At 32.9% G+C, this 27,031-nt stretch overlaps 1 protein-coding gene across 1 annotated transcript; it reads right to left on the bottom strand.

Annotated features, from left to right (window-relative positions):
* Positions 1–3,338: 3,338 nt before the first annotated feature.
* LOC115975170 (double-stranded RNA-binding protein 2-like) lies at positions 3,339–7,807 on the bottom strand. The gene is made up of 3 exons (XM_031095866.1): positions 7,202–7,807; positions 4,894–5,113; positions 3,339–4,416 (listed from the first exon to the last, which is right to left on the bottom strand). The coding sequence occupies exons 1-3, from the start codon at positions 7,445–7,447 to the stop codon at positions 3,689–3,691; spliced, it is 1,194 nt and encodes a 397-aa protein (XP_030951726.1). The 5' UTR covers positions 7,448–7,807; the 3' UTR covers positions 3,339–3,688.
* Positions 7,808–27,031: the final 19,224 nt, after the last annotated feature.

Here is a 27,031-nt window from a genome sequence, read left to right as displayed (position 1 = left end):
TGTAGTAGTACCCCTCATTTTAACATCATTTCACACTCCCCATGCTCTGTTATTTTCACCATAAAGCTTTAACCCACAAATGGATAAAGATGCCACTGCTGCTTCTTGGTGGTTAGGGGTGTTGCTGAAGCAAAACTAGTCACTTTGGGAGAAAAAAAAAAAGGACTGTGGTCACTCCAACCCCTGTTGAATAAGACCAGCTACATGACAAAATTTCTTATAACCATTAGTGTGTTTCTTTGTTCAAATTGATTAATTATGTTTAACCACTTGATAGATACCCCAAATCTGCCATAAAGATCAGCATAATTAGGTATCGTTATAGACTTTTTTTTATAGCTTACCTTCCAACTCAGGAGAATGCACCACAAAGTATTATGGGCACCCACAACCACAATGGTCATTTTCTGAATTTTGCTTGTGGGAATTGTGGAACATTACTACTAAAAACTTCTTTTTTTTTAATAGAGTTTCAATCTAATGCGTCTATTTCTAATCATTGTATTCTTTATCATCAGACTAAGACATCAAATGATTTTTGGTGTAGGCAGGAATTGTACCCCAAATTTCTTATTCAACCTTCAAAAATTTATCAATTGAGCTAACTGGAATCCACGTTACTAAAACTCTTGATACATGGTCATTGGTTCTTATATCAATGTATTTTGCGTATCACTAATCACTAACCACATAACATTATGAACAAAAAGTAGGCAAGTGGAGGACCCCTTAAAGGCATAAATGGATTATACCCCTGACCATGAGATCTGCATGGCCGAAAATCTTGTTGATTTTGGTCCACTTAAATAAATTATTATCGTCGTATTGGATTTTTAATTAATTGAAACATATAGGGACATCACCAATTGCCATAGTGGTTAAATATATGACACAAATTAGTTTTTGGTATAAGTGAAATTCAAACTCAAATTTCTTATTTACCAACAAGAGATTTTGTGTTATTAGTTATGACCCGAGATACTGTGCTGTACAAATTGTTATTTGCAATAGAAGTATTTAAATTTAGACTCGGTGATAGATCATTATTTAAATAAGATAATAGTAGATTAGTATTGTTATTTTCTTGTATTTAAATTGATCCCTATGTTTTAGGGTATGATTAGTTCCTATATTTTAGGATTTGTTGATGAGTTTATCTCATCATTGGCTATTTATGTAGATTGAATGCATTAATGAGAATTAAGCAAAAAATTAATAAAAAAATGTCTATTATCTCTCTCAAGTTCAGGAGATTGATCATTTCGAATTGATTATACTATCTTCTATTTTCAGCAAGGTCATAACACTTTGCTTATTATTGAACAAATTGAAATCCACCTGATTAATTAATAATGCTTAACATTGTGACTGGAACATATCATACACAATCCAAATTTCCCAAAGAGGAAAAATTATGTTGCACATGTCCGAAAATACCTAAGAATTTTTCGTTGATTAGAAGATGAAATTCAGCTGTCCAAGGCAACCTGCTTTACTGTTTTACAAACCCGGATTGGCTGAACCTTAAGGGACAAAGACAGAGAGGACTGAAATATAGTTCAAGGACAATAAATGAATGGAAATGAAAAAATTGACAATAGACGTGTTGGGCATTCTAAAAGCTCAATTATGCATTATTCTGGCTTGTTCAGTTCCTCTATTTGTAGAAAGAAGGACCTGCATCATAATTGGTGTTGAATTTTTACATGGTGATGATCATGGGCAAGAAGGAAAATGCCCACGTACCATCTTCTCCTTTGAGATGGTACGAACTTGTTTGGTTGTCAAGCTCACCGACTGTATGGCTGTATCTCATCTGTCTTGCATTCGTAAACCTTGAGGTCCCGTACAACATTTCATTTCAAATTGACTTTCTATACAAATTTATATATTGGCAAACAGGTTCAAAGGTGACATAACCAAGTTCAAAATCACCTTTAATTATATATACAGAATTAGGTACTAAAATTTGGATGATGTAGATCACATTGGATTGGATTATGACTGATTGTTTTAGCATATTTTGCAGATGTGACAGTGCTTCTCCAAATTGGGAAAATGGTATCATAAAAAAATAAAAACTCAAAAGGGAAAAAAAGGGGCAGAAACTCATACTGGAAAGTTAAAACAACATGAAAGATAGAAGCCCACCAAGTTAATGGGCCTGATGAAAGTGTTTTTTGTTGTCTTTCATTTTCCAATGAATTATTGCAGCATGAGAACACTCTTATCACTATGGGCCCATGAAACTAGTGTCATATCAATCTTAAAGGGGGCTGCTGTTATATATAGTACCCGTTTCTCACTTGGAAGTGATTTTGGACTGTACGTGGTGAGGCTCATTGCTCATATATATGACAGTCATGTTAAGTCCAAGAATGAGTGCTTCAAATCCTTGCAAAATGGGAGGTTTACTTTGCTCTTAAAAAAAAAAAAAAAAATACTATATTGCTAGGATATAGTCCCACCCCCTACTCTATATAATCTTGATATCCTCACAACATAATAAAAAATTCATTGAGTTGGGTAAATGATTACAATTGATAATGGTCACTTTCCGAGGCATGGAGTGCATTAAATTATCAGTGGAGGATATAGTTATCTAGTCTTTTCAAATCATCTTTTTTAGATGGGCTTAGGATTTTACGAATCCCATTTTCTTATCAAATCGTACTTTTTAAAATTTTTTAATTTTTACAAAAAGTCTTCCATGAAGCACAGCATCGTTTTGGTAGTAATAGAAAATATTAAGAAAGAAGGCAACAAGAAAATATTACTTTTTTTGTGGAATTATACTGTATTTCCCCTTTGTTTTGCTTTGGCATTAACCTCCCTTAAATTTGAAAATGCTGGACACTCACAGATTGTAATTTTCATGTAAATAACTCAACGGAATCTTTTCCTGGGACTAGAATTAAGTATTGTAAACAATAAATTTTTCTTCATATGTTGTTACAGCTAGTGAGGAAGTAAAATATGGCATGTCAAGTCCAGGAGCATACCCTAACTTGGAGGTCAAGCTAACAAGCAAACCCAATAGAATATGAAGAGAAGCCAGGGGCTACTTCTCCATTGAACTAGAGAATCTACATTCTCTTGAAACAAACTAATCGCTCAGCATGCCAATAACACGTCTCAGTAAGATTTCCACTCAGAATCTGAATTTGACTCTGAAGAAGACTTTAACACACTTCTCCATAGTTTAACTAGGAATAAAACATTTCCTCCAGATGGTGCAGCAAGAAGAGGTATATAAGCAATGTTAAAAATTAAAATTTTAAAAGATTATGAATCCAAGCCATGAACCACGTTTAGTATTTCTTCCCTAAGGTCCCCAATGATTGAAAGCCCACTCATCAAGAGCTCAGAAAGAAGTTTGCATAGAAAAAAGGCAAAATTTTAATCACCTTTGCAATTCCACTCTTACAACTAACATGGACAAGCAATAATAAGATGAGCAAAGAGGCTGACCCAGCTGCTAATAAATGGCAAAGATATGAGACTGCTGATACTAATTTAACCTGCTCTGTATCTTCTAACAAAACAAAGATGAAAAAGGTAACCAAAAAAGAGATCTAAAGTAAGAACACTCATATAACAGATGAGAATAGATAGACAAGACAAACTTCGGAGCACCACAAAACAATAACTTAGCTTTCCACAAATGCAAAATCTTCCCTAACCATCATCAGAGTTTGAGTTGTTCGAAGCTTTGTACTGTCTCAGATTCTTGTCGGTTGCTTGCAGTTGTGCTCCTCGTTTCCTCTACTTGAGCTGATAATTTACTTGGCAGGGTAGGTGCAATAACAGTTGGAGGATCTTCTTTTTGAACAACTGGAGGATCGTCTTTGCGAGCTGGTGGAGCAGCATATACAGGTATAGCCTGCCTAATGGAGATGGGAGCAGCACATTGGACAGGTGAGGCCCGCATCACCTGAGAGGTTAGCTTCACTGGTTGTGGAAACGGTGGGGCAGAGTAAACAGGCACTGCAGTCCTTATTGTCACAGGTTGTGCAATACCATGGCAGGGTGTCCTAAATTGTCGGATGGGAACATAGGGAGTAGCACCTGCCGCAGGGAACTTCTGAGAACGGATCCCACGACCTTCCAGAGCGGTAGACTGTGGTGACAGCATGTGGCTGTCATTTACTGTTGTTAAGTGGTGTCTGTTTCGAGGAGCTGTCTTCTGGCAGATTAGGGGGAGGATCTTTGATGTGGTAACAGGCGGAGGTTGTGGACTAGATGGTCTAGGGCTCTGCATTGGGAACTTCTTTGGAAATGGTATGAGAGCATTAGGGTTAGCCATTGCTCTCTTTTCCTTCAATCGGTAGTTCATTAAAGCTCGTGCTATCGTGATCTGTTCCAGCTCATCACTGTTTTCTGGTTCAGATGAAGAACTTGCAGCCTCTTTTGCCACTGGCCAGAAAGAAAAGAAGTTATTTACATTCAACAAGAAATTCATAGGCATGATCTGGGCGCATTGATGGATGATGACATCTCAAAAATAGCACCACTGAAATCATGGAATCAACTTAAGAGAATTTAATTGTCTATAAGGCAAGTCCAAATGAAGCAATAACTGCTCCACCAAATATTCTTGTTTCAGCCCCAACAATCAGGCTTCCATTCAAAATGATGACTGGTGCACCAAGGCCAGACATTCACTAAATTTATAAATGCTTTGTAAGCAAAATGTGTTGTAAATTATTATTTTTATTTTTAGCGGAACTCCAGATATAGGTATGAGATCTATCTTCTGGTGGCACTATTCCTTACAATAGTTTACTAAGGGAATGAACCATACAGTCAGCTGGAGCATTCCTCCACTTTAAAAAGAGCAGTCTTAACATTCTATCATTATAACTATTGACAGAAAGTTCAATGAAGACTCACATTGTTTTAGAGATGACCAAGCTGCCATAGCTGCATTTTTCTCCGCTTGTTTCTTATTTTTGGCGGGTTCTCCTGTGAATGTGATTCCAGCCAATTCAACTATCCCTGTAAACACAGGTAGGTGTCCAAGACCAGACCTGAATGTTGTGTATTGTGGCAATGGGGCTCCAACTCTTTGTGCAATTTCCTGCAGGAGGTTCTTGTAAACCCCCGTCTCGTCCTAACCAAAGGCAAGCCTAATCAGTACCAGAACAACAAAACTAGCTACAGCTGTCAACTTAGTGTATTTAAAAATGTGAAAAGTACAGATGTTTGTAACCAAAAAAGGCCAGCAGAAAAGCCACTCAGAGGTAACTGAAACTGATAGGCTATACACGGTATTTGCTTAGATTTATTCCATACAATTATGTGCAAATTTGTTCAGAAGATAAGAAAGAATGCTTATGAAATAAGTAGAGAACTGCATATAACTCAATGACAATGTTAAGAAGGAAAATCTAAGATTCAGATATGCATCTACCTAATTTCTTCTTCATTTTTTTATTTAATACTTAACAGGTGGGGCGGGATTCAAAACCTCCTCTCCCATGGGAGAGCGGGGCATCCACCAAATTACATTCACAAACAGAAAGCAGAAATTTAATAGTTCACCAGTCAAACCATGCCTCTCTTCTCTTTCATCTAGCATCATTATTAAGATTAGAATCACAATAAGTATTGAGAAATAATTGAAGAGTCACAACCTAACATGGCTTAAAATAAAGGGGAAACTTGAAACAGGATAAGTGCAAACAATCTAAGAAGTTACATTAAGAAAACTTAGATACCGAATAAACCTGGATCATAGCTGCAACTCACATGAATAGAAATAATTTATTATGTCTAAGATCACATCATATACATCCACTATACGAGTTTTGTTTGGAAGGAAATTTGTTTGGAACATCTATACTTGCTTGTTCAAGTTAAATTGGGTTACAAAAGTGTTAGATTAAATTCACAATTTTCTAATAACTTAAGCTTTTGGGACAATTGCTATTTTTCATGGTATTAGAGCATGGGGTCCTGGGTTCAATACCAATCAAAATTCACTTCTTTTAAAAACAATATGAAGTACAAACTATTTGCTTCCATTAACAAAGATATAAAGCATTTATTTCCATTACTAAAGTAACTAAACATATCAAATGTTCATTAAAATCTTCACCCTTGAGATATAAGATTTGAAAACTGCTGAGTTAAATGCCATTTTCTGTGACAACAACTGTTATATATAGCATTTAGATATTCTTACTGACAAAACTTTTGACTTCATGGCAAATTTTACTAGCTAACCCAAACCTAACCTCCCCTGAAAACCAATTTATTCATTTATTTATTTAATGAAAAATGGAATAAGATTAGTCAATTAGATTAAAACATTTTTTTAAGAAAAGCTCAGGCAGATTGAAATTCAATATGAAATCATAGATCTCTCATTATTCTGGAACACAAGACCAGAAAGGTCTATCTTTTGAGTTGATTACTATTTTTTTTCTTTTCCTCTCTCTAAACTTCTGGAAGCTAAGAAAACAAAAAGAAGATATTGTTAAAAAATGATGGGAACCAATCAGAGGGTCAATGCTGAAGAAAAAAGGTTTACAAAGTTCTGGGTCATCAAAGACCCCCCACTTCTCCCAAACACATTTTATTTTTTAATGACCGAAATACCCTTTCTGGAGCAGATTGTTACACCAGCAAATCCGGGAGACCCAGTACAGCTGGTTCCCAGAACAGAGAAAACAAACAAAAACGAAAACATATTTTTCTCAATCTCTCTCTCTCACACTTTTGAAAGCAAAACTTCTCTCAGAAACTTCTCAGTTCCTACAATTTTCTAAAAATCTTTTTTTTTTTTAATTAAAAAAATGACTTTTTTTTTTTAAATATAATAAATTTCAGTCCTCACGCGTCAGCTAAAGAAAGTCAGAAAATGCCACTGCTTTGAAAACCCAATTGCCAGAATTGGAGCAAGGGCACTTCCGTAATTTCCCAAAAACAAAAAAAAAAAAACCCAAACCTTCAAACTCGCCGGCGATAAATCCGGGTTGTGTCATGTGTGCGCAGGATAACCAGACCGGCGCACGTTAGCAAAAAAACACACACATAGGGCTTCAAAGAAAATTGAAGTTGATGACACTAAATAATTGATCAGTTTACAAAAAAAAAAATTAGAAAGATCAGAAGCTTTAAAACTAGAACCAGAAATAGAAAGCAAAGTGACGGAACCCTAACGGCTGTTAAAAAAGGAAAAAGGGGTTGAACTGACCAGGATCCTGGCGGCGAGAGAGTGAGAGGGGCCACGGTGGGAGAGAGAGTTGAGGGCGACCTCGGCGGCGGAGTGCTCGGCCTGGCGGAGAGTGGAGCAGTACTGAGGGCTCTCGAAGATCTCGCCGTTAAAGTTGACGGTGGCCTTGAACCTGGGCGCGTGGTCCGGACCTTCCCGAATGCACGTGTAGGAAGGCAGGTTGAAGCAGCTCCGCTGGGCCAGCTCCTGAAGCTGGTTTTTGTACATTTCTTCTTCTGCTCCTCTCCCCTATATTTTCCTCTCACTCCTAAACTCTCTCCCTCTCTCTCTCTCAAGCTTCAATTACTACTCCTACTACTACTCTCTCTTCTCTGCGCTTCGCACATGAAAAAAATGGAGGCGGACCCAGATCGGATCCGCGGGTTTTCGGGTCGTATGATGAGAAGAAAAGGGTTCGGGGTTTGGTTTTAGACTGTAGTGCCGGAGAATGAGGTCCGGAGAGGTGAAGGTGATTAGGGTTTTTATAGAGAGAGAAAGAGATAGAGAGAGAGAGAGAGACGGAAGCAGAGAGAAATGGTGCGAAGCTCGGACTTTAGAGAGAGAAAGAGTTGGGGACTTATAATTTGGTAGTGGAGTAGTAATGTAAAGTATTTCTCTTTTTCTTTTTTGTTTTTGTTTTTTTTGTTTGTTTTTGTTTTTTGTTTTTTGTTTTTTTTTTGGGTTTTGGGTTTTTGGGGAGAGTATTATTAAAATGTGGAATTTATTATACTATTGATTTTATTGTCGCGAGTCAACTGAACGTTAGGCTGCATGGATGTGATCTTTTTCTCTAGATTTTCTCCCCCCCCCCCCCCCCCCTTTTTTTCTATTTATTTTAAATTAAAAATGCATTTTATTCCATGTACAAGCTATTATAATTTTGAAATTAGCAAATATGGAAATATAAACTTTAGAAGGTAAAAAATTAAAAATCTCAACCGTTCGGCCCTTTTAAATGAAGCCACGTATTTTTGGTTGAATATGCGTTACTAATTTTAATTTGTTATCATTTTTTAACTTAACGGTTTAATGTATTACCTTTGAAAGATAAGATTTAAGTGCGTAATGTCATGCATGCAACTTTCTTTAACATAGTTGTCATGACTTATTGTAATTTGAACGTTGCTTTTACTTGGATACTAATTGTATTATGTACCAATCACAAGCTATGTTGTCATGTCATAGTTTTGAAAAAAATGTTGTATTCTTAGATTCACCCTCTTGAAAGTTCTATATTCATCTAATCATAGTGACCCAACTCATTGAAGATTCAACACTTAGACCCTAATTTTAGCTTAAAATAGGCTGAATGGACGTTTTCTTTTTCCTTAGATTTTCATAACTTTTTTTTTTCCTTCTTTCTATTTAGTTTAAATTACAAATAATTTTATTTATTTTATTAATTAAAAATAAGAAAAAATTACATTTAAAAGTAACAAATGAAACTATAAAATTTTAAATGGTAGCAAATTAAATCTCAACTATTCAACCCATTCAAGTGGAACCACGTAATTTTGGTTGAATATGCGTTACCGATTTTAATTTGTTACCTTTTTAAGCTTCATGGTTTAATGTATTACTTTTAAAATGATAAGGTTTAACTAAGTAACGCCATGCATGCAACTTTCTTCAACACAGCTGTCATGACTTTTTGTAATTTGAACAACGTCTCTTTTTTACTTGGGTACTGATTATATTATGTACCAATCACAAGCTATGTCGCCATGTTGGTAGTTGTGAAAACTGTTGTTGTGGGGCCTAAAATTTGGAATCCCGGCCCACTTCACATTAAGGGCCCAAAGCCCAAGCCGAGGAGCCCTACTGCCGAGGAGGTATGATGAGAACCCCTTAATGGCCCAAGAATGTAGCCGATGACAACCTCACGCTCAACGCCTCACAAAACGCCTGAAGAAAAGGACAAACTCAGTACAAGAGCAGTACAAGCGAGAAAGCTGCCAACACCATAACGTGGAGCCCAGCACCTGACAAGCCTATACCCCATACCATGCTATCCAGCTTTTCCCAACCACTCTGACGTGAGGATTGATAGGATGAGTAATTGCCCCAAACAAGGAGAAACTGACATGTAGATGAAGAAGGGGAATTGAATACTAGTATAAAAGGGAAAAGAGAGCTAAAAAGGGGGGGGGGGATCCAACAAAAACAGAGGAATGGTGAGAATGTAATTCCCTTCGGACCAAGTCCGAGGAGTCCAACCTTTCAAACCAGTTCGATGTAAGGCCTAGCTATACAAGCCAAACTTATCTTCGTATGAGCTTGCATGGGAAACATGACTAAACCGCCGTCTTACGACCAAAGTCCTGCCTTTCCAAATTCACTCTCTACAAATCATATTGTTCGGGCCATTTACATACGAGCCCAAAGTCATCCTTGGGTCGTTAAAAATTGTGTCCCTACAGTTGTATTCTTAGATTCATCATCTTGGAAATTCTACCTTCATCTAACCATAGTAACCCAACTCATTGAAGGTTCAACACTCAAACCCTAATTTTAGCTTAAAATAGGCTGAATGGATGTTTTCTTTTTCCTTAGATTTTCATAACTTTTTTTTTTCCTTTTTCTATTTATTTTATATTACAAATAATTTTATTTATTTTATTAATTAAAAATAAGAAAACATGACATTTAAAAGTAACAAATGAAACTATAAAATTATAAATGGTAGCAAATTAAATCTCAACTATTCAGCCCATTCAAGTGGAACCACGTAATTTTGGTTGAATATGCGTTACCGATTTTAATTTGTTACCTTTTTAAGCTTCATGGTTTAATGTATTACTTTTAAAATGATAAGGTTTAACTAAGTAACGTCATGCATGCAACTTTCTTCAACACAGCTGTCATGACTTTTTGTAATAAGAGACTTTTTGTAATTTGAGCAACATCTCTTTTTTACTTGGGTACTAATTATATTAGGTACCAATCACAAGCTATGTCGTCATGTCAGTAGTTGTGAAAAGATGTGTATTCTTAGATTCACCATCTTGAAAATTCTACCTTCATCTAACCATAGTAACCCAACTCATTGAAGATTCAACACTCAAACCCTAATTTTAGCTTAAAATAGGCTGAATGGACGTTTTCTTTTTCCTTAGATTTTCATAACTTTTTTGTCCTTTTTTCTATTTATTTTAAATTACAAATAATTTTATTTATTTTATTAATTAAAAATAAGAAAACATTACATTTAAAAGTAATAAATGAAACTATAAAATTTTAAATGGTAGCAAATTAAATCTCAACTATTCAGCCCATTCAAGTGGAACCGCGTAATTTTGGTTGAATATGCGTTACCAATTTTAATTTGGTACCTTTTTAAGCTTCATGGCTTTTAAAATGATAAGGTTTAACTAAGTAACGCCATGCATGCAACTTTCTTCAACACAACTGTCATGACTTTTTGTAATTTGAGCAACATCTCTTTTTTACTTGGGTACTAATTATATTATGTACCAATCACAAGCTATGTCGCCATGTCGGTAGTTGTGAAAAAATGTTGTATTCTTAGATTCATCGTCTTGGAAATTCTACCTTCATCTAACCATAATAACCCAACTCATTGAAGATTCGACACTCAAAACCCCTAATTTTGGCTTAAAATAGGCTAAATGGACGTTATTTTTTTCCTTAGATTTTCATAACCTTTTTTCTATTTATTTTAAATTAATTTTTTTCTAATTAAAAATAAGAAAAAATTACATCAAAAACTAACAAATGAAACTATAAAACTTTAAAAGGTGAGAAATTAAAAATCTCATAAGTTCAACCCTTTCAAGTGGAGCCACGTATTTTTGGTTGAATATGCGTTATAGATTTTAATTTGTTACCTTTTTTAACTTCATGGTTTAATGTATTTCTTTGAAAATGACAAGGTTTAAGTGAGTAACGCCATGCATACAACTTTCTGCAACATAGTTGTCATGATTTATTGTAATTTGAACAACATTGCTTTTACTTGGGTCCTTTACTAACACAGATTGTATTATACACTAATAACAAGCTATGTCGCCATGTCGGTAGTGATGAAAAATGTTGTATCCTTAAATTCATTATCTTGAAAATTCTACCTTCGTCTAACCGTAATAACTCAAACTCATTGAAGATTCAACACTCAAAACCCTTAACTTTGGCTTAACATACACTACATGGATGTTATCATTTTCCTTAGATTTTCATAGCTTTTTCTTTTTCCCCCCTTTTTTCTATTTATTTTAAATTTAAATGTATTTTATTTTTCTAATAAAAGATAAGAAAAAATTACATTCAAAAGTAACAAATGAAACAATAGAATTTTTAAAGGTAGCAAATTAAATCTCAATCATTAGAGCCTTTCCAGTGGAACCACATGTCTGTGGTTGAATATGCGTTATGTGTTTTAATTTATTACCTTTAACTTCATGGTTTAATTTACTACCTTTAAAGTGATAAGGTTTAATTGAGTAAAGCTATGCATGCAACTTTCTTCAACTGTCATGACTTATTGTATTTTGAACAACATCATTTTTATTTAGTCCATCACTAACACTAATTATATTATGCACCAATCACAAGTTTTGTCGTCATAATGGTAGTTGTGAAAAATGTTGTATACTTAGATTCATTATCTTGGATATTCTACTTCTGTCTAACCATAATAACCCAACTCATTGAAGATTCAACATTAAAAAACCCTAATTTTGGCTTAACATTACGTTGCATGGATGTTATCTTTCTTCCTTAGATTTTTAGAACCTTTTCCCCCTTTTATTCTATTTATTTTAATTCTAAAATGTATTTTAAATTTTTAATTAAAAATAAGAAAAAATTACATTCAAAATTAACAAATGAAACCGTAGAAATTTAAAAATGTAGCAAATTAAATCTCAACCGTTCGACCTTTCAAGTGGAACCACATGTCTGTGGTTGAATATGCGTTACGAGTTTTAATTTTTTACCTTTTTTTAACTTCATGGTTTAATTTATTACCTTTAAAATGATAAGGTTTAAATGAGTAATGCTATGCATGCAATTTTCTTTAACACAGTTGTCATGAGTTATTGTAATTTGAAGAACATCATTTTTACTTGGGTCCATCACTAACACTAATTGTATTATGCACCAATCACAAACTATGTCATCATGTCGGTAGTTGTGAAAAATGTTGTATCCTTAGATTCATTATCTTGGAAATTCTACCTTTGTCTAACCATAATAACCTAGCTCAATGAAGATTCAACACTCAAAAACCCTAATTTTGGCTTTACATATGCTACATGGATGTTATCTTTTTCCTTAGATTTTCATAACATTTTTTTTCCTTTTCCTATTTATTTTAAATTCAAAATGTATTTTATTTTTATAAATAAAAATAAAAAGATTATGTAGGATTAAGGGCCCAAATTATATATTAGGCCGTAGGCCTTGTCCGAGAGCATGAGTGGTCCGAGGAGGAACGAACAGTAATGAATGATTCAGGCTCAGGATTTAATGAGCAAGATACAAATAGGAAGGTTGTCGGAGGAGGAATATCTCATTGGATACAATAAGTACAACTCAAATATGTATTCCAATGATCAGAGTGACTTTCCATGAAACTTCAGTGATAGGAACGTGCATCATGAACATACAAGAAGGAGGGGAACCCAAAAATATTTAAGAGAAAACTACTACTACCACATTGAATGCACTGCAGTTACTTTTTTGGCCGCATTTATGTGGAGAAGGCCTCTGAACAGTGTTGCCTTGGCTACCACAACTCACAGAAAGCCAAAGAGGGTGTCTAATGAGACAGGTACTCAAATAAGAGTTTAGATGACTAACAAGTGTAGGATCAAGATGGTCCAAAGGGAGCTATATAATGTAAGAGACCCTCCATGAGGAAGTGATCGGAAAAATAGAAAGAAAACACTGTAGCCATCATAATTATACTTGTATTCAGTTTAGTTGATTTATATAAAGACTTACCTCTTCGAACAGTGAATTGATTCAGATCAGTGCTTCTTGTTTTTGTTTGATCATCCTTTAAATCCCTACTAGCCGTTGTCCAATTCATTAAGGCCTAGTTATTTGACCCACTCTCTACAAATTTATTGTACTGGGCTCACTGGGGCAAGATCCTATACATCTTGGACTTGGGCTGCAAAATGTGTCCTTACAGATTACATTTAAAAGTAACAAATGAAGCCACAAAATTTTAAAATATAGTAAATTAAATCTCAACCGTTTGACCCTTTCAAGAGGAACCACATGTTTGTGGTTGAATATGCATTACAAGTTTTAATTTGTTACATTTTTTAACTTCATGGTTTAATTTACTACCTTTAAAATGATAAGGTTTAATAGAGTAATGTTAGGCATGCAATTTTCTTCAATACAACTGTCATGACTTATTGTAATTTGAACAACATTGTGTTTACTTGGGTCCATTACTAACACTAATTGTATTATGCACCAATCACAAGCTACGTCGCTATGTCGCTATGTCGTAGTGGTGAAAAATGTTGTATCCGTAGATTATATATCTTCGAAATTCCACCTTCCTCTAACCATAATAGCCCAACTCATTGAAGATTCAACACTCAAAAACTCTAATTTTGTCTTGGACATAGGTTGCATGGATGTGATATATTTCCCTAGAATTTTAGAACCTTTTTTTTCCCTTATATATATTTATTTTAAATTAAAAAAATATTTTATTTTTTCTAATAAGAAAGAATAGAACAAAATACATTTAAAAGTAACAAATGAAACCATCAAAATTTTAAAGGTAGCAAATTGAATCTCAATCGCTTGACCTTCTTTGGTGAAACCACCTGTTTGGGGTTTAATACGTGTTATTGAGTTTAATTTGTTACTCCCTCTGTCCCAGTTTGTTTGTCCTTTATTCCATTTTGGGAGGTTCTAAAATATTGTCCTATTTCTAAAAATGAAAGTCATTAATTTACTAATGCTTCTATTATACTCCTACTTTATTTTCAAAACTATTTGAAAAGAAAACTAACAAATATTTAAAAAATCAATCTAATTGAGGCACCTTTTTAGTTGCCTCATTAAAAATAACTCTTTAAAAAAAAAAAAAGCTAATATATTTATTTAAGGATAGTTTTGTAAACTTATACATTTTTATAAGGCAGACAAGACAATAAATGATGTTTCATTAAAATGTTTGACTTTTCAAACAGAACAAACAAATTGGGATGGAATGAGTATTTTTTTTTTTTTTTAATTTCATGGTTTAATTTATTATTTTTAAAACAATAAGGTTTATATGAGTAAGGCATGCAACTTTCTTCAACAGTTGTCATGACTTACTATAATTTGAATAACATTGTTTTTACTTGGGTCCATTACTAACACTAATTATATTATGCACCAATCACAAGCTATGTCACCACGCTGGAAGTTGTGAAAAATATTATATCCTAAGATTCATAATCTTGGAAATTCTACATTTGTTTAACCATAATAACCCAACTCATTGAAGATTCAACACTCAAAAACTATAATTTTGGCTTAACACATGAAGCACGAATGTTATATTTTTCCTTAGATTTCATAACCTTTTCCCCTCCCCCTTTTTTTCTATTTTATTTTAAATTAAAAATGTATTTTATTTTCCAAATTCAAAATGATAGGCCAAGAATGTATTAATCTCTTGTAATGAATTAACCAATTAATTAGCCAAGTTAATTAATTAATTCAATTAGCATGCAATATGCATGGTAGCACAAACAAATCACCAACTAAGTTAATATGCAGTGAAAAATAAAGTTGACATGGTGATTTGTTTACGAATAGAGAAAACCTTCAAGACAAAAACCCCACCGGGTGATTTAAAGGTTACCACTCCTGAGAATCCACTATCATCATGACAAGCGATTACAAGTAAAGGAATCGAAGTACCTTATACCAACCTACAGTTGAACCGTTACCCCAATACACAATTGGAGTTGTTTTGTAGTGACAATCTCTCATTTTCAATGCACGACTCCCAGTACGTGACTAACTAATTAATGCATGGATCCAAGTACGTGACTAACCACCAACTTGAGAAGGATGTTGGCTGCAAAGTTTTTCAGTTCATCAACATGATGAAGATCACGAAACTCCTTGTTTACAGAACTCAACGGCGTACAAACGCAGCAACTTCTTCAAGAAAAAGATGAACTAGGGCAAATTTGTCTCCAGTCACAATTTACTTGAACAAAACCTTTGCATCAAGTTTCATCAGCTATGACGGCCTTTAAAATAATCCTTATATATGTTTAGGGTTGTGAGAAAAGAAAGTCTAAACAAGTATACACAGATATGTGTGAAATCAGATCTGAAAAACTGATTTTCGTAAATCTCAATAGATAGGTTATTTATCGAGTAGCTGTCAAGTATCAGGCTAAACATGCCTTTTAAACCTTGATAGATGCTATCTGTCGAGATAGCTGTCGAGATTTAAAATACAACACTTCTTTACTTGATTCTTGGACGGATTTGCATGGCTTTAATACTTGGACTTGAATTCTTGTTCCTTGAAGTATTAAACACATCCTAAATCTCCCAAATTACAAGTAAAGTACGTTTTGTTAAAGGATTAGCCAATTCTAAATGACGTATGTTCCTAACATGATTCACATATATCCTAACACAAAATAATAAAAAATTACATTTAAAATTAACAAATAAAACCATAAAATTTTGAAAGGCAGCAAATTAAACCTCAACCGTTTGATGCTCTTTGGTAGAACCATGTGTTTAGGGTTTAATATGCGTTATAGAGTTTAATTTGTTACCTTTTCTAGCTTCATGGTTTAATTGATTACTTTTAAAATAATAAAGTTTAATTGGGTAATGCTAGGCATGTAACTTTCTTCAAACTAGCTGTCATGACTTATTGTAATTTAAACAACATCACTTTTATTTGGATTCATCACTAACACTAATTGTATTATACACTAATCACTAGTTATGTTGCCATGTCAATATTTGTGAAAAATGGTGTATCCTTAGATTCATTGTCTTGAAAATTCTACCTTGGTCTAACCATAATAACCCAACTCATCGAATATTTAATACCTAAAAAACCCTAAAAGTAACAAATGAATTTGTAAATTTTTAAAAGGTAGCAAATTAAATCCCAACCGTTCAACCCTTTTAGGTGGAACCGCATTTTTGAGGTCTAATATGAGTTACAGAGTCTAATTTGTTACCTTTCCTAACTTCATGGTTTAAACTATTATTTTAAAACAATAAGGTTTAATTGAGTAACTCTAAGCATGTAACTTTCTTCAAAATGGTTGTCATGACTTATTGTAATTTGAAGAACATAACTTTTACTTGAGTCCATCACTAATACTAATTGTATCATGCACCAAAAACAAGTTATATCGTAGTTGTAAAAAACGTTCTATCCTTAGAATTATTGTCTTGGAAATTCTACCTTGATGTATCATCATAACCCAACTCATTGGAGATTAAGCACAAAGAGTAGGGATGGAGGGAGACTTGGACTAGGGGGGACAATGCCCCCCCTTATATATATATTTTTTAAATTAATATATACATAGGTACCAATTTAAGCAGTTTTGTTCTATAAAATCACACTTTGCCCCCTTAACATTATCATTGATCCTTTTAAGAGTACTACTTTAGCCAAAAACTTTTCTATAACATTTTTACAAACTGTTGTGGTAGTAAAATTTATTGGTTTGCATCTGAGTCCATCACTTACATCACATTTTTACTTGCTAATAACTACTCACCACATTAATAATTTGTAAAAAAGGTTTGTAATTCTAGCATTTTCCTTCTTTTAAAGGCCATATCTAAAATCTAAAGCAAAATAAACAAGCCCAAAAAAATTATTCAATAACAAAAATTACCAATAGTAAAGCTAAAAACAATTAAACTTAATCAATCAATTTTACCCAAAACAAACAACCTAACATTTTTTACTTGAATGCACACATAAAAACACAAAAGAAAAAAGAAAAAAAGAAAAAACTATTAGCTATTAAGTAATTGAGCCAGAAGTTAGAGTCGTCACACGCAATCAACAACAAAGCTGCCCTTTAACTTCAAGTCCAGACTCCATCCCTGAAAAAAAGGGGTCTAAACAAGTCCACAAAGTAAGGTATTACAAAGTGCTTCTTAAAGCTGGTTCAGCCATAGTCTAACCTTCGTCCTACTACATTCTTGATAGGGTCAAACGTTGGTAACAATGATTATGATCAAATCAATGTCATACCATTTCCCTTGAAGGTCTGTACTTATAAGTCTTAAAATACTATACACTAAGCCACATGAGAGTAACTCTTTGCCATTGGACTGCTCACCCTGATGGTGATTGATCTTCGACCAAAATACAAATTATGCCTTTCATATTTGTCTTAGTTTTTACTTTAGTACTTGATATTGAAAAAGAAATGACGTGGTAAAAAAAGGTTTACTTTTTCTTTCTCTTAATGATAGGAATTGAAGAAACATGTAACGGTCACTCAATTGACGGTGTATAACCCCTTGTTTGGTTATTAATAACACAAGGAAAAAGGGAGGATTTTTGTTTTGTTTTGTTTTGGATTCCCATAATGCATATTACCATATGGTCATAATTCACTATTGAAATTTATCCCATTGTGCTTGACATATGAATACTATTTCATCTGGGAAGTTTGGTTTCTCTTATTCGTTGCAATTGCTCTATTTATAATTTTATTAACCTTTTTAAAATTTTCACCAATTGATGATTTGACCTAACCGACTGTTAATCTAAAAAATGAGGATATAGTTGGCTTCGCTCAACAAATCTGTCAACAAAGGGTAGGAACATTCCTAACTCTTAAGAGCCAGGTCGTATGATAAGTTGATATAAACAGGGGCGTATCCAGGATTTTTTATATGGGGGGGCCAATTTTTGACAACGATAATTATCATTGTTGTATGGACAGTCTATATTTTTAGGTTGATATGGACCTCCTTTGAGATAAACTCGTCAGATTCATCTTATTTATTAATAGGAAATTCACATATTTGTTTACGTGATCCTGGATCACAATCTATCTCTTCAGATTGAATTCTTGAATATTTGGAAGGGTGTTTATTAGGCATTGAAGTATCAACATTTATATCTATAACCACATTTGTTTCTACAACCATAGGTGTCCTAAATTCTAAATTGCTAACATCTTTTTTCTTAAAGAATGCATCAATTGTTTTTCGTTTGCTCATAATTCTTTAAGTTTTAAGAATATAACTCAAAAATTAACCTGAAAAGAACTTAAAAAATAAACTCTTAATTAGAAATTTTTACTTAATTATATGGATGTTATTCGTACTTAAGAAAAAAAAAATTTCCACTGTAATTTAAATAGTCAACCTATCATCATTCCTATTATTAATTATATGGATGTTATTCATACCTCCCCATGCCTTCAATCATATATTTCTCTAAAAATCTATGAAAAATTAAAGTGCATGTAAATATTTAAGTAAGCGTATATAGTTGAGAAGAAGAAAAAAAAAAACACTAAAAAAAGAGATGAAGGTGTGCTGAAGAAAGAAAAGAAAACTGAAAACTTATCCTCTGAATGATTTATTTTAAGAAAGCAAGAAGAAAGAAAATAATGGTCAAGTTTTTTTTTTTTTTGGATCGTGAGGACTGAGTTTGAAAGGAGGGCTAAGCTGAGGTTTTGTTTTGTTTGGGGGCTGCTGGTATTAGTGGAGTGGGCGGTGGCGTGTACACAGAAGACAAGAAGAGAATAAAAAGAAGAGAAATGATATGTCTACAATATTTTTATAACATTTTTACAACAAATTCTAAGTGGCAGGTTGTTATTGATTGTTATTGTTGGAGCAAAAAAGTAATCTTAGTGTTAGATTCAAATTTGAACCAATAATAACTAACCACTTATGATTTGTAAAAATACTGTAAAAATTTTGTAGATGTAGCAACTCTTTAAAAAAATAGCAAAAGAAAGGGTTCTAATTTTGAGATTGAGAATGGGTGATAAAATGTTAATTTGTTGAGTAGTGCCTTTGGGTATTTAAATATAAGGGGGCCATGTTTTGTTTTATTAGAAGATAAAAGTAGCCTACAATTGAAACTAAAGCTGCTTGGGTCTGGGAGTGAAATGAACAGAAAAGGGAGGGGGGGCCGGATGTAAATAATTGGGGGGGCCCAATTAAAATTTCAATATAACTTGCTGGACTTTTTTTTTTTTTTGCAGGGGCCACGGCCCCCCCAAGGGGCAACGTGGCTCCGCCCCTGCCGCCCCTGCCTCCAAATGTGTTCTGTATTGTACACTATGTAAAGTAATAAAATAATAATCAACAACTTTCTGGTAGTATGACTGTATGAGGCTTAATTTTTTAAAGTAATGAAGTGGCTTCAAACATTATTCATGGAGCTGGAAGAATCCGAGCCTCAACAGATGCGAGCCTGTTGTCTACACTAGCACTGATGCCAAACTCCTTTTCATAGGGATCTTTCTCATGGTAATTTTGATGAACTGTTTGCAGAGACATTGGAGAAATGTCAGATCTTTTGCTGAATTTTCATTATTATTTGCAATGACCAGTGATTTATCTTTTGCTGACATACATCAGGGGATAATTTAAGTGTAAAGGTAAAAGGTAGTTGAAATAGTACTTTGAGACTCATAAATAGTACCAAAAAATGTATCAGAGTCCATAAATAGTAGCAAAAATAAACTAAATATTGAAATAATTTTCATTTTTCATCTTAATCCAAATGCACACTACCGATTGATCCTAAGAGCAGAAAAGATAAGTAGACACTTGAACACAGTAACCAACCACCTTCAAATTCAATCTTGGCTGTGGTAAAGAAAGTGAATGCCTACAGCTACAAGTACTAAGGCTAAAAGAATCCTTCATCAAACTCACTCATTTTTTGATGACATTAAAAAGCAATAAGTAGTAAAGAGAGAGCTTTAACAGGAGGTAAGACTATATGATGAAGATTTAGGATCAGGACGCTCTAGAGTTCTTAGGATAACTCTATCATGGAGTAACTTAAATTTTATCCATCCATTTTGGATTAGATTTTTCCATGTTATCAACATTTAAACAAATACAAATTATCACAATTATGGTATCTATTGAAATTATTGATCACAGCAAAATCCATTGTCATGGTGGAGGTACCTATAAACTTACTAATTCAAGATTTAAACCATTGTCATATGCTACAAGATCTTTTATTGATCAAGTAGAATCCAACTCATTCATTCTTTAATGTTCATGAAAGCAATGAATGAAGAATGGGATTTAAAGATAATTGGTAAGGAGGAAAGTTCAAAACAGAGTTCGGAAGATGCATGAAAAATAAAATTTTTGGAACGTGACACAATTAAAAAGTAAAAATTAATTAACTTAGTCAATAATCATATAATTTAACAGTACCTGAAAATTAATGATTTTATGGATTGGAAAATATGGCTTTAAAGGTTTAGGGTTATATCTCTCAGGTCAATCGCCAATGGGTAAGCTCAAATAGACCTTACTCATTCCAAACCACACTTTTTCAAAATTTTATATTAAAAAATTATATGGCTTGGCCTTGGGCCATGCAAAAATTGAGGAAAGAATGTGTCCAAAGTTTTTTTTTAGTGAGTTTAACAACTAATAGGAGTCCAAAGTATTTTTTGAGTTTTCCTTTGTATGGCATTTTGGAAAAATGGACATTAACACATAGTTTTAATTTTTTTGAATGGTATAAAATAAGCCAGGTATCAAATCTATTAGCGATCTTTTTGGAAATAATATTTTTTTACTCAAAGTTTGTTTTTTTTTTTTTTTTAATAAAACCTAAAAAAGGTTAATTACATTGTCAATCAAATTTTGGGTTCTGTTCACTTTTGTCTATCTACATTTTTTTTTATTACTTTTTCTTTTTTAGAAAATTTTAACCTGTAGTATTTGTTTTTTATGATAACTTTTTTTCGTCAAATTAAAACATCAATAGTTATCATATCTCATGCGTATTTCTTGTTTCTATTTTTTGGTTCCTCAAACCATGTGATTGACCAAAAATATCAATTAAACACACAAAAAATAGCAAACCTTCAGGTTGGCTTATTGTGGAACATTTGTGGCTGATTGGATAGCTTGAGCTTGACCCTTCATCTAAGTTCTGACTCGAATAATGAGGCCCGCCTGTGCGTGTCTGATCGGCGTGCAAGGGTGGACGGTGGACCCAGTAGGCTCAGAAAGAATCCCAATTTGTACAAGGTGAAAACTGAAAAGTAATGCAATGCAAGAAGAAAGAAATAAAGGAAAAACAGAGAAGAACGAGAGCGAGAGAGAGAGAGAGAGAGATTTGATGGAAGAAAATTCTGTTCTTATTCATTACTGAATCTCGATCAATTGCTCCAAACTCTGACACGTGTACATAAACAGTAACAGACTACTGCCTTCCTCAACAACACTATGCTACCTGTAGTTTACCTCCTATTTTACCTATACTATAGGCTTTTTACCAGCAGTCTTATCACCAACTTTGTTAGCAACTTTACCATCAGCAGCATGTGCCTGATGTGCCGTCACACAAGGAAGCCTCTAGAGTCCAGAATACATATAAGGAGCTAAGGACTACCAAACCTCGAGGACGAGCAGTGCCAACTAGTTTACGGTACAAGGAAACTTTTCAAACTTTTTATTTTTTTATTTATTTTTATTAAATATAAATTTTAACAAAATCTCTGTAAGATGGTATTTTCTTACTATATTTTTTATGTTCATAAAATTTTAAAAAAATAAAAAAATTAATAACTATATTATCAATCAAATATTTAATTTTAAAATTTTTGTAGTTTTAAAGTATGCATAAAAATTAAATTTATAGATCGAATAATAAATAATATTTGATTTTAACAAAATTTGACATGTGTGTTAAAAATATAAAAAAAATGTAATTTAATAGTTAGATTTTCAAAAAATGTAACAATGTTAAATTTTTAGTGTGAATTTGAAGAATTTCTCTCTAAACTAATTTTTAATCTCTCTTGTATTAGCATTTATTGTGTCCCACCAACGTTTATTTACATATAATAATATTAGCATGGTTCCATTTGCCTACAATTTGGGACCTACCACTACGAGTGTGTATCAAACCTAACAACCAAACAAAGCAAACTCAACCCAACCCTATGCTTCGGGTTGGTTTTTATGGATTAGAATTTTATTTTGAACCTTAGTTCGGGTTTGGTTTCATTTGGATTGATAGTATTTTTAACCCATTTAACCCAACTTGACCTGTTATGTATATAAGTTTATTCTATCATCCTATTTTAATTTTTTAGTTTGATTGGTTCTGGTATTTTGATAACTAGTTAGATGAATTTGGAAATTTGAAATATAATTTTAGCAAATTTATTATATGAATTGTAATAATTTATTGAAAAAAAAATTGTTTAAATAATTTATGAAAGCCCAATTTTTCACAAAGCATAACATTTGTATGCATAACCCACTGATTCAAGTCAACCTATGTCAGTTGGAAATCTCTCCAAAAGGACTAGACCTTCCCTGCCATTATATATAAATTGACCCTCAATCATCATGAATTTAACTGGACCATGACTAGCTACTTCTCTAAGATTATTGTGGCTCTCTGCTATTCGTTGGTCTATATCCATAATGCTGATGTGGTCCAACTCCATTAGGTCTGTGTAAAAGTAAATTGCATGTTAAAAAAAAAGAAAAAGTGTAAAGCATATTGTTTCTTGAATGCTGCCAATTTTATTGGAGAGATTTCCAAATGAATCCTTGATATCGGTCGGTGAAAATTATCGTGTGTGATAATTTATTTAGACCTGGAAATTAGAATTGATGCCTCCTTAAAGAGTGGCTAGTTTTGTTGACCATATGGCCTCTTTCACAAAGAAATTTCAGTAAATAATAAGAATCTGCTAGGTAAGTCAATAGTCATCCCACTATTGCAATAATAAATACAAAAATTGAGCTCACAAAGTTAGGATCATCAAAAGTTTCAAAACATAGACCCATCAAATATATGTATAAAGACGGTCAGTGGAATCGTAGATTATAGAAACGGATTGTTGATTATAAGATTTTAAGTATTTTATAACTTAGAGCAAAAAACATATTGATTGTAATTTTGTATGTTGAATAATCATCTAAATTATGTCTTTATCCATATAAAAAAAATTGCATGAATATAATGTAATTTGTATACCATATATCACTATGTATATACTAACGAAACAAATATGCTTAAGTTTCAACTTAATCTATTTAAAAAGCTAAAAAAATGCTTAATTAGCATCCAAATACCTAAATAACCATCAAGACTCTATAATGCCACAATCTAAGCAAATAATTAGAATACTAAACCTAACCAGATACATCAATTAATGAACGATCTACACCAATTCAAATTGATTCTATGGGGTAGGATCCTTTAGAGTAGGATTGTTGGAGCTTACATTCCATCATCCAAGATTGTAAGGATCCTATCCCATAAAAGATTCTCTAGATTAATTTGGATCATTTTTATGGGGTAAGATCGTAGGATCTTAAGATTCTAAGATGTAGGATTGAAATTTTGATAACCATATTATAGACTAATAATATGATATATATATATATATATATTTATATTTATATCTTTCATTCTTTTAAAGGCAGCATATTTTAGATCCTTATGATCTAAAATATTATTAGCATGTTTTAAATGAATCTCAATTTGTATATTATTAGCAAAAATGTGCTTATCTTTAAGAGAATATGACTTTGCCAGCCTGACTGCCTGAGTGAACAAAAAGAAGGATTATACAAGAAGAAGAAGCTTCCATCCTGGTATGTCCTATATTGGAACTAGGTAGTTTTTCTTTGTTTTTTATAATATGAGATATAAGAACACCACTTAATTCAAGCTTATTGATTTGGATTCAATTATATTATATTAATCACTCATTTTTTTTCTTTATCATTTTATATAGGACTCCACATACACGTAATTACCGAACAATAAACATATTATCATCCCTCAAGCAATCACAATAAACTTATTTTTTGTTGATGTGCCTAAAATCATGTGGGGTCTATTTCTATGTTGGCTTCATTAACATTATAATGGCACGAACGGTTAACAATAAATTTATTTGTTTCTTGAGAAACAAACACAAGGGAGAAAACATCACCATCTACTTTGTAGCTTAGTCAAAACTGACAAATTTTAATGGGCAACCCACACTATTGAGCTCGCTAGGGTGCTGCACTTTCTTAAACTCCACCTTTTTTGCTATCTAACGCTCCTGACCCACATTTCACCAAGGTTTTTAGACCTGAATTGTTCATTGAACCATAAAAGAGAGAGATTTAAGGTTTTTAAGATCGAACCAAAGTCGAACCGTGATGACATCATAATTAATTAAAGTTTAAATATAGATATTAAATTTATAAAACTAGCAAAATTGACAATATATCTATACATGTGAGGGAAATTTAATGATTTTTAAGTAAATATTTAATAATTAAATAAGAAAGTTAATAAAATAAAATAAAATAATAACCATGAAAACATTAAAATTTATGATTAATTTTTGAAGTAAAGTTGAATATTTTTGAAGGATTTTAATTATAATTTTTTTTATTCCTTGTAAGAGATGGATAATTTAATTAAGTAGAATAAAATTGTGTTAAGTTGTTGTTGTTGTTGTTGTTGTTTTTTTTTTTTTTTTTTTTTTTTTTTTAATGCTAAGGGGTTGGACCGCATGATTCTCACCGGTTCATGCGGTCCAACCCCGGTTTTAGGGGTTCATAGAATTAATAAAAAATTTAGTTCTTTAGGCTTAACAAACCGGTTTTCATCCCGGTTCTTGATTTTCACGGTCCGACCTTTCGGTTCGGTCTGGTTCTGAAAACCTTGCATTTAACTTCCTTTTATTTTTATTATTATTTTTTTCCTCTTTGAGTAATTATGTATAGTCTCGAGAAAGAGAAGAATATATATTTATCATAAAGTATAGTCTAGAGAAGGTTAAAATATAAGAAACTATATATATACATGAAAGTCACTGTCAATGAGAATATTCATTACACCTATTCAGTATAAGATAGTTTAGAGGAAAATTGATTTTGGTGGGATAAAATTTTATTTTTTGTTATATGATTATGACCTGAAAATAATTTTCTATGTTTGGTTACATAAAAAATTTCCACAAACCGATTTACACTATACAACCTTTTATTAAGGCTGCATTTGGCAATATGTAAAATGTTTTCTGAGTGTAAAATATTTTCAATTAAAAATATTTTACGGAAAGGAAATCATTTTTTCCTGTTTGGTTGTGTCTTGTAAAATACACTTGAAAAGGTATTTCCAGTGTTTGGTTTTGCATGTAAAACATTTTCTAGATAATGCTCAAAAACCTTGCCTAATATAAGCAAATCCAGCAAAAACAAATCAATTGCAACCAAGAACAAATTATTGTTACTACCTTAACCAAATCATGTAAACAAAATAAAAACACACTATATGAACCCCATAAAATCCCAGATCTTGAGGGAAAAGAAAGGAGGTGGGTCTTGAGGGAAAAGAATGGAGGCGGATGGGTCGACCGAGGTGAGTTGGTGAGGATGAGGGATGGGTTGGTGAGGACAAGGGATGGGTCAATGGAGGTGGGTCAGCGGAGGACGAGGACAAGGGATGGGTCGGTGAGTATGAGGGATGGGTCGGCGAAGTGGGATGGGTCGGCGAAGTACCCTCTCCTTGCTCGGCTTGGACTTCACATGAGTGATGAGAGGTCTTCTTTCTCTCTTTCTCTGGGTGTGAGTTTCGAAAATGTGATTTGAAGGTAAATCAAACCCGTAATCCATTTTACGAGTTGAGGGGAAAATTTTACGATCAAAATTCAAAATTTCCAATTTGACTTTATTTTACATGTGCATCCAAACACACACAAGGGTGTAAAATATTTTCCTAATTCCATTTACACCCGAAACAAATGCAGCCTAAGTTTTAACCCTTTTTCTCCATTTTGATAATATATAATTTTTCATTGATCATTTGAAAATATTTTCTATTGACTAACAATTTCAGTTATACCAAACACTGAAATATGGAAAAAATTTTATGCAAAACCAAAATTTCACAACTTCAAGACCTCTGTTGCCTTGAAAATATGGGTACTGATTTATACTCTTCAACAACCCCTATATATATCAACACCACGTACCCTGCTGGTTACCCCACTCATAGAGTACTTGAGAAGCTATTTGGTTCATCAATTTTCATAATTTATATTTCTGTTTCCATAACTCATAACTCAAAAATGATGGGACCTATAGCTAAAAGTCTGTTTGACACCACCATAACTCTGTTTCCATCACTAAATTCTCTAATTTTTGAGTTATGAAAACTGAAAACACATTTTAGCTGTTTTTAGTTTCCGTAACTCATAACTCAATGGTATTTCCGAAAATAAACACACATGGAGGGACCCACAACCACACCTTTTGACCTTTTTTTTTTTTTTCCCTTTCTTCTCCTGGGTTTGGTCTTCAGTTCTTCCTTATTTTTATTTTTTGTTCTTCTTCTTCTTTCACTGGTTCGGTCTTCAGTTTTTTTCCCCCTTCTTCTTTCATTGGTTCGATCTTCAGTTCTTCCTTTTATTTTTCCTTCTTCTTTCACTGGCTTCTGTCTTCAGTTCTTGCTTCTTCTTTTTTTTTTTTCCTTATTCTTTCATTGGGTTCGGTTTTTTTTTTTTTTTTCCACTGGGTTTGATGAGTTTGGGTATTAAAAAAAAAAAAACTGCACAAAGTGACAGGTATGGGGCC

The sequence above is a fragment of the Quercus lobata genome, chromosome 1 (assembly GCF_001633185.2).
Source record: "Quercus lobata isolate SW786 chromosome 1, ValleyOak3.0 Primary Assembly, whole genome shotgun sequence".
Taxonomy (NCBI): domain Eukaryota; kingdom Viridiplantae; phylum Streptophyta; class Magnoliopsida; order Fagales; family Fagaceae; genus Quercus; species Quercus lobata.
This window is presented reverse-complemented; position numbering and strand designations above follow the sequence as displayed.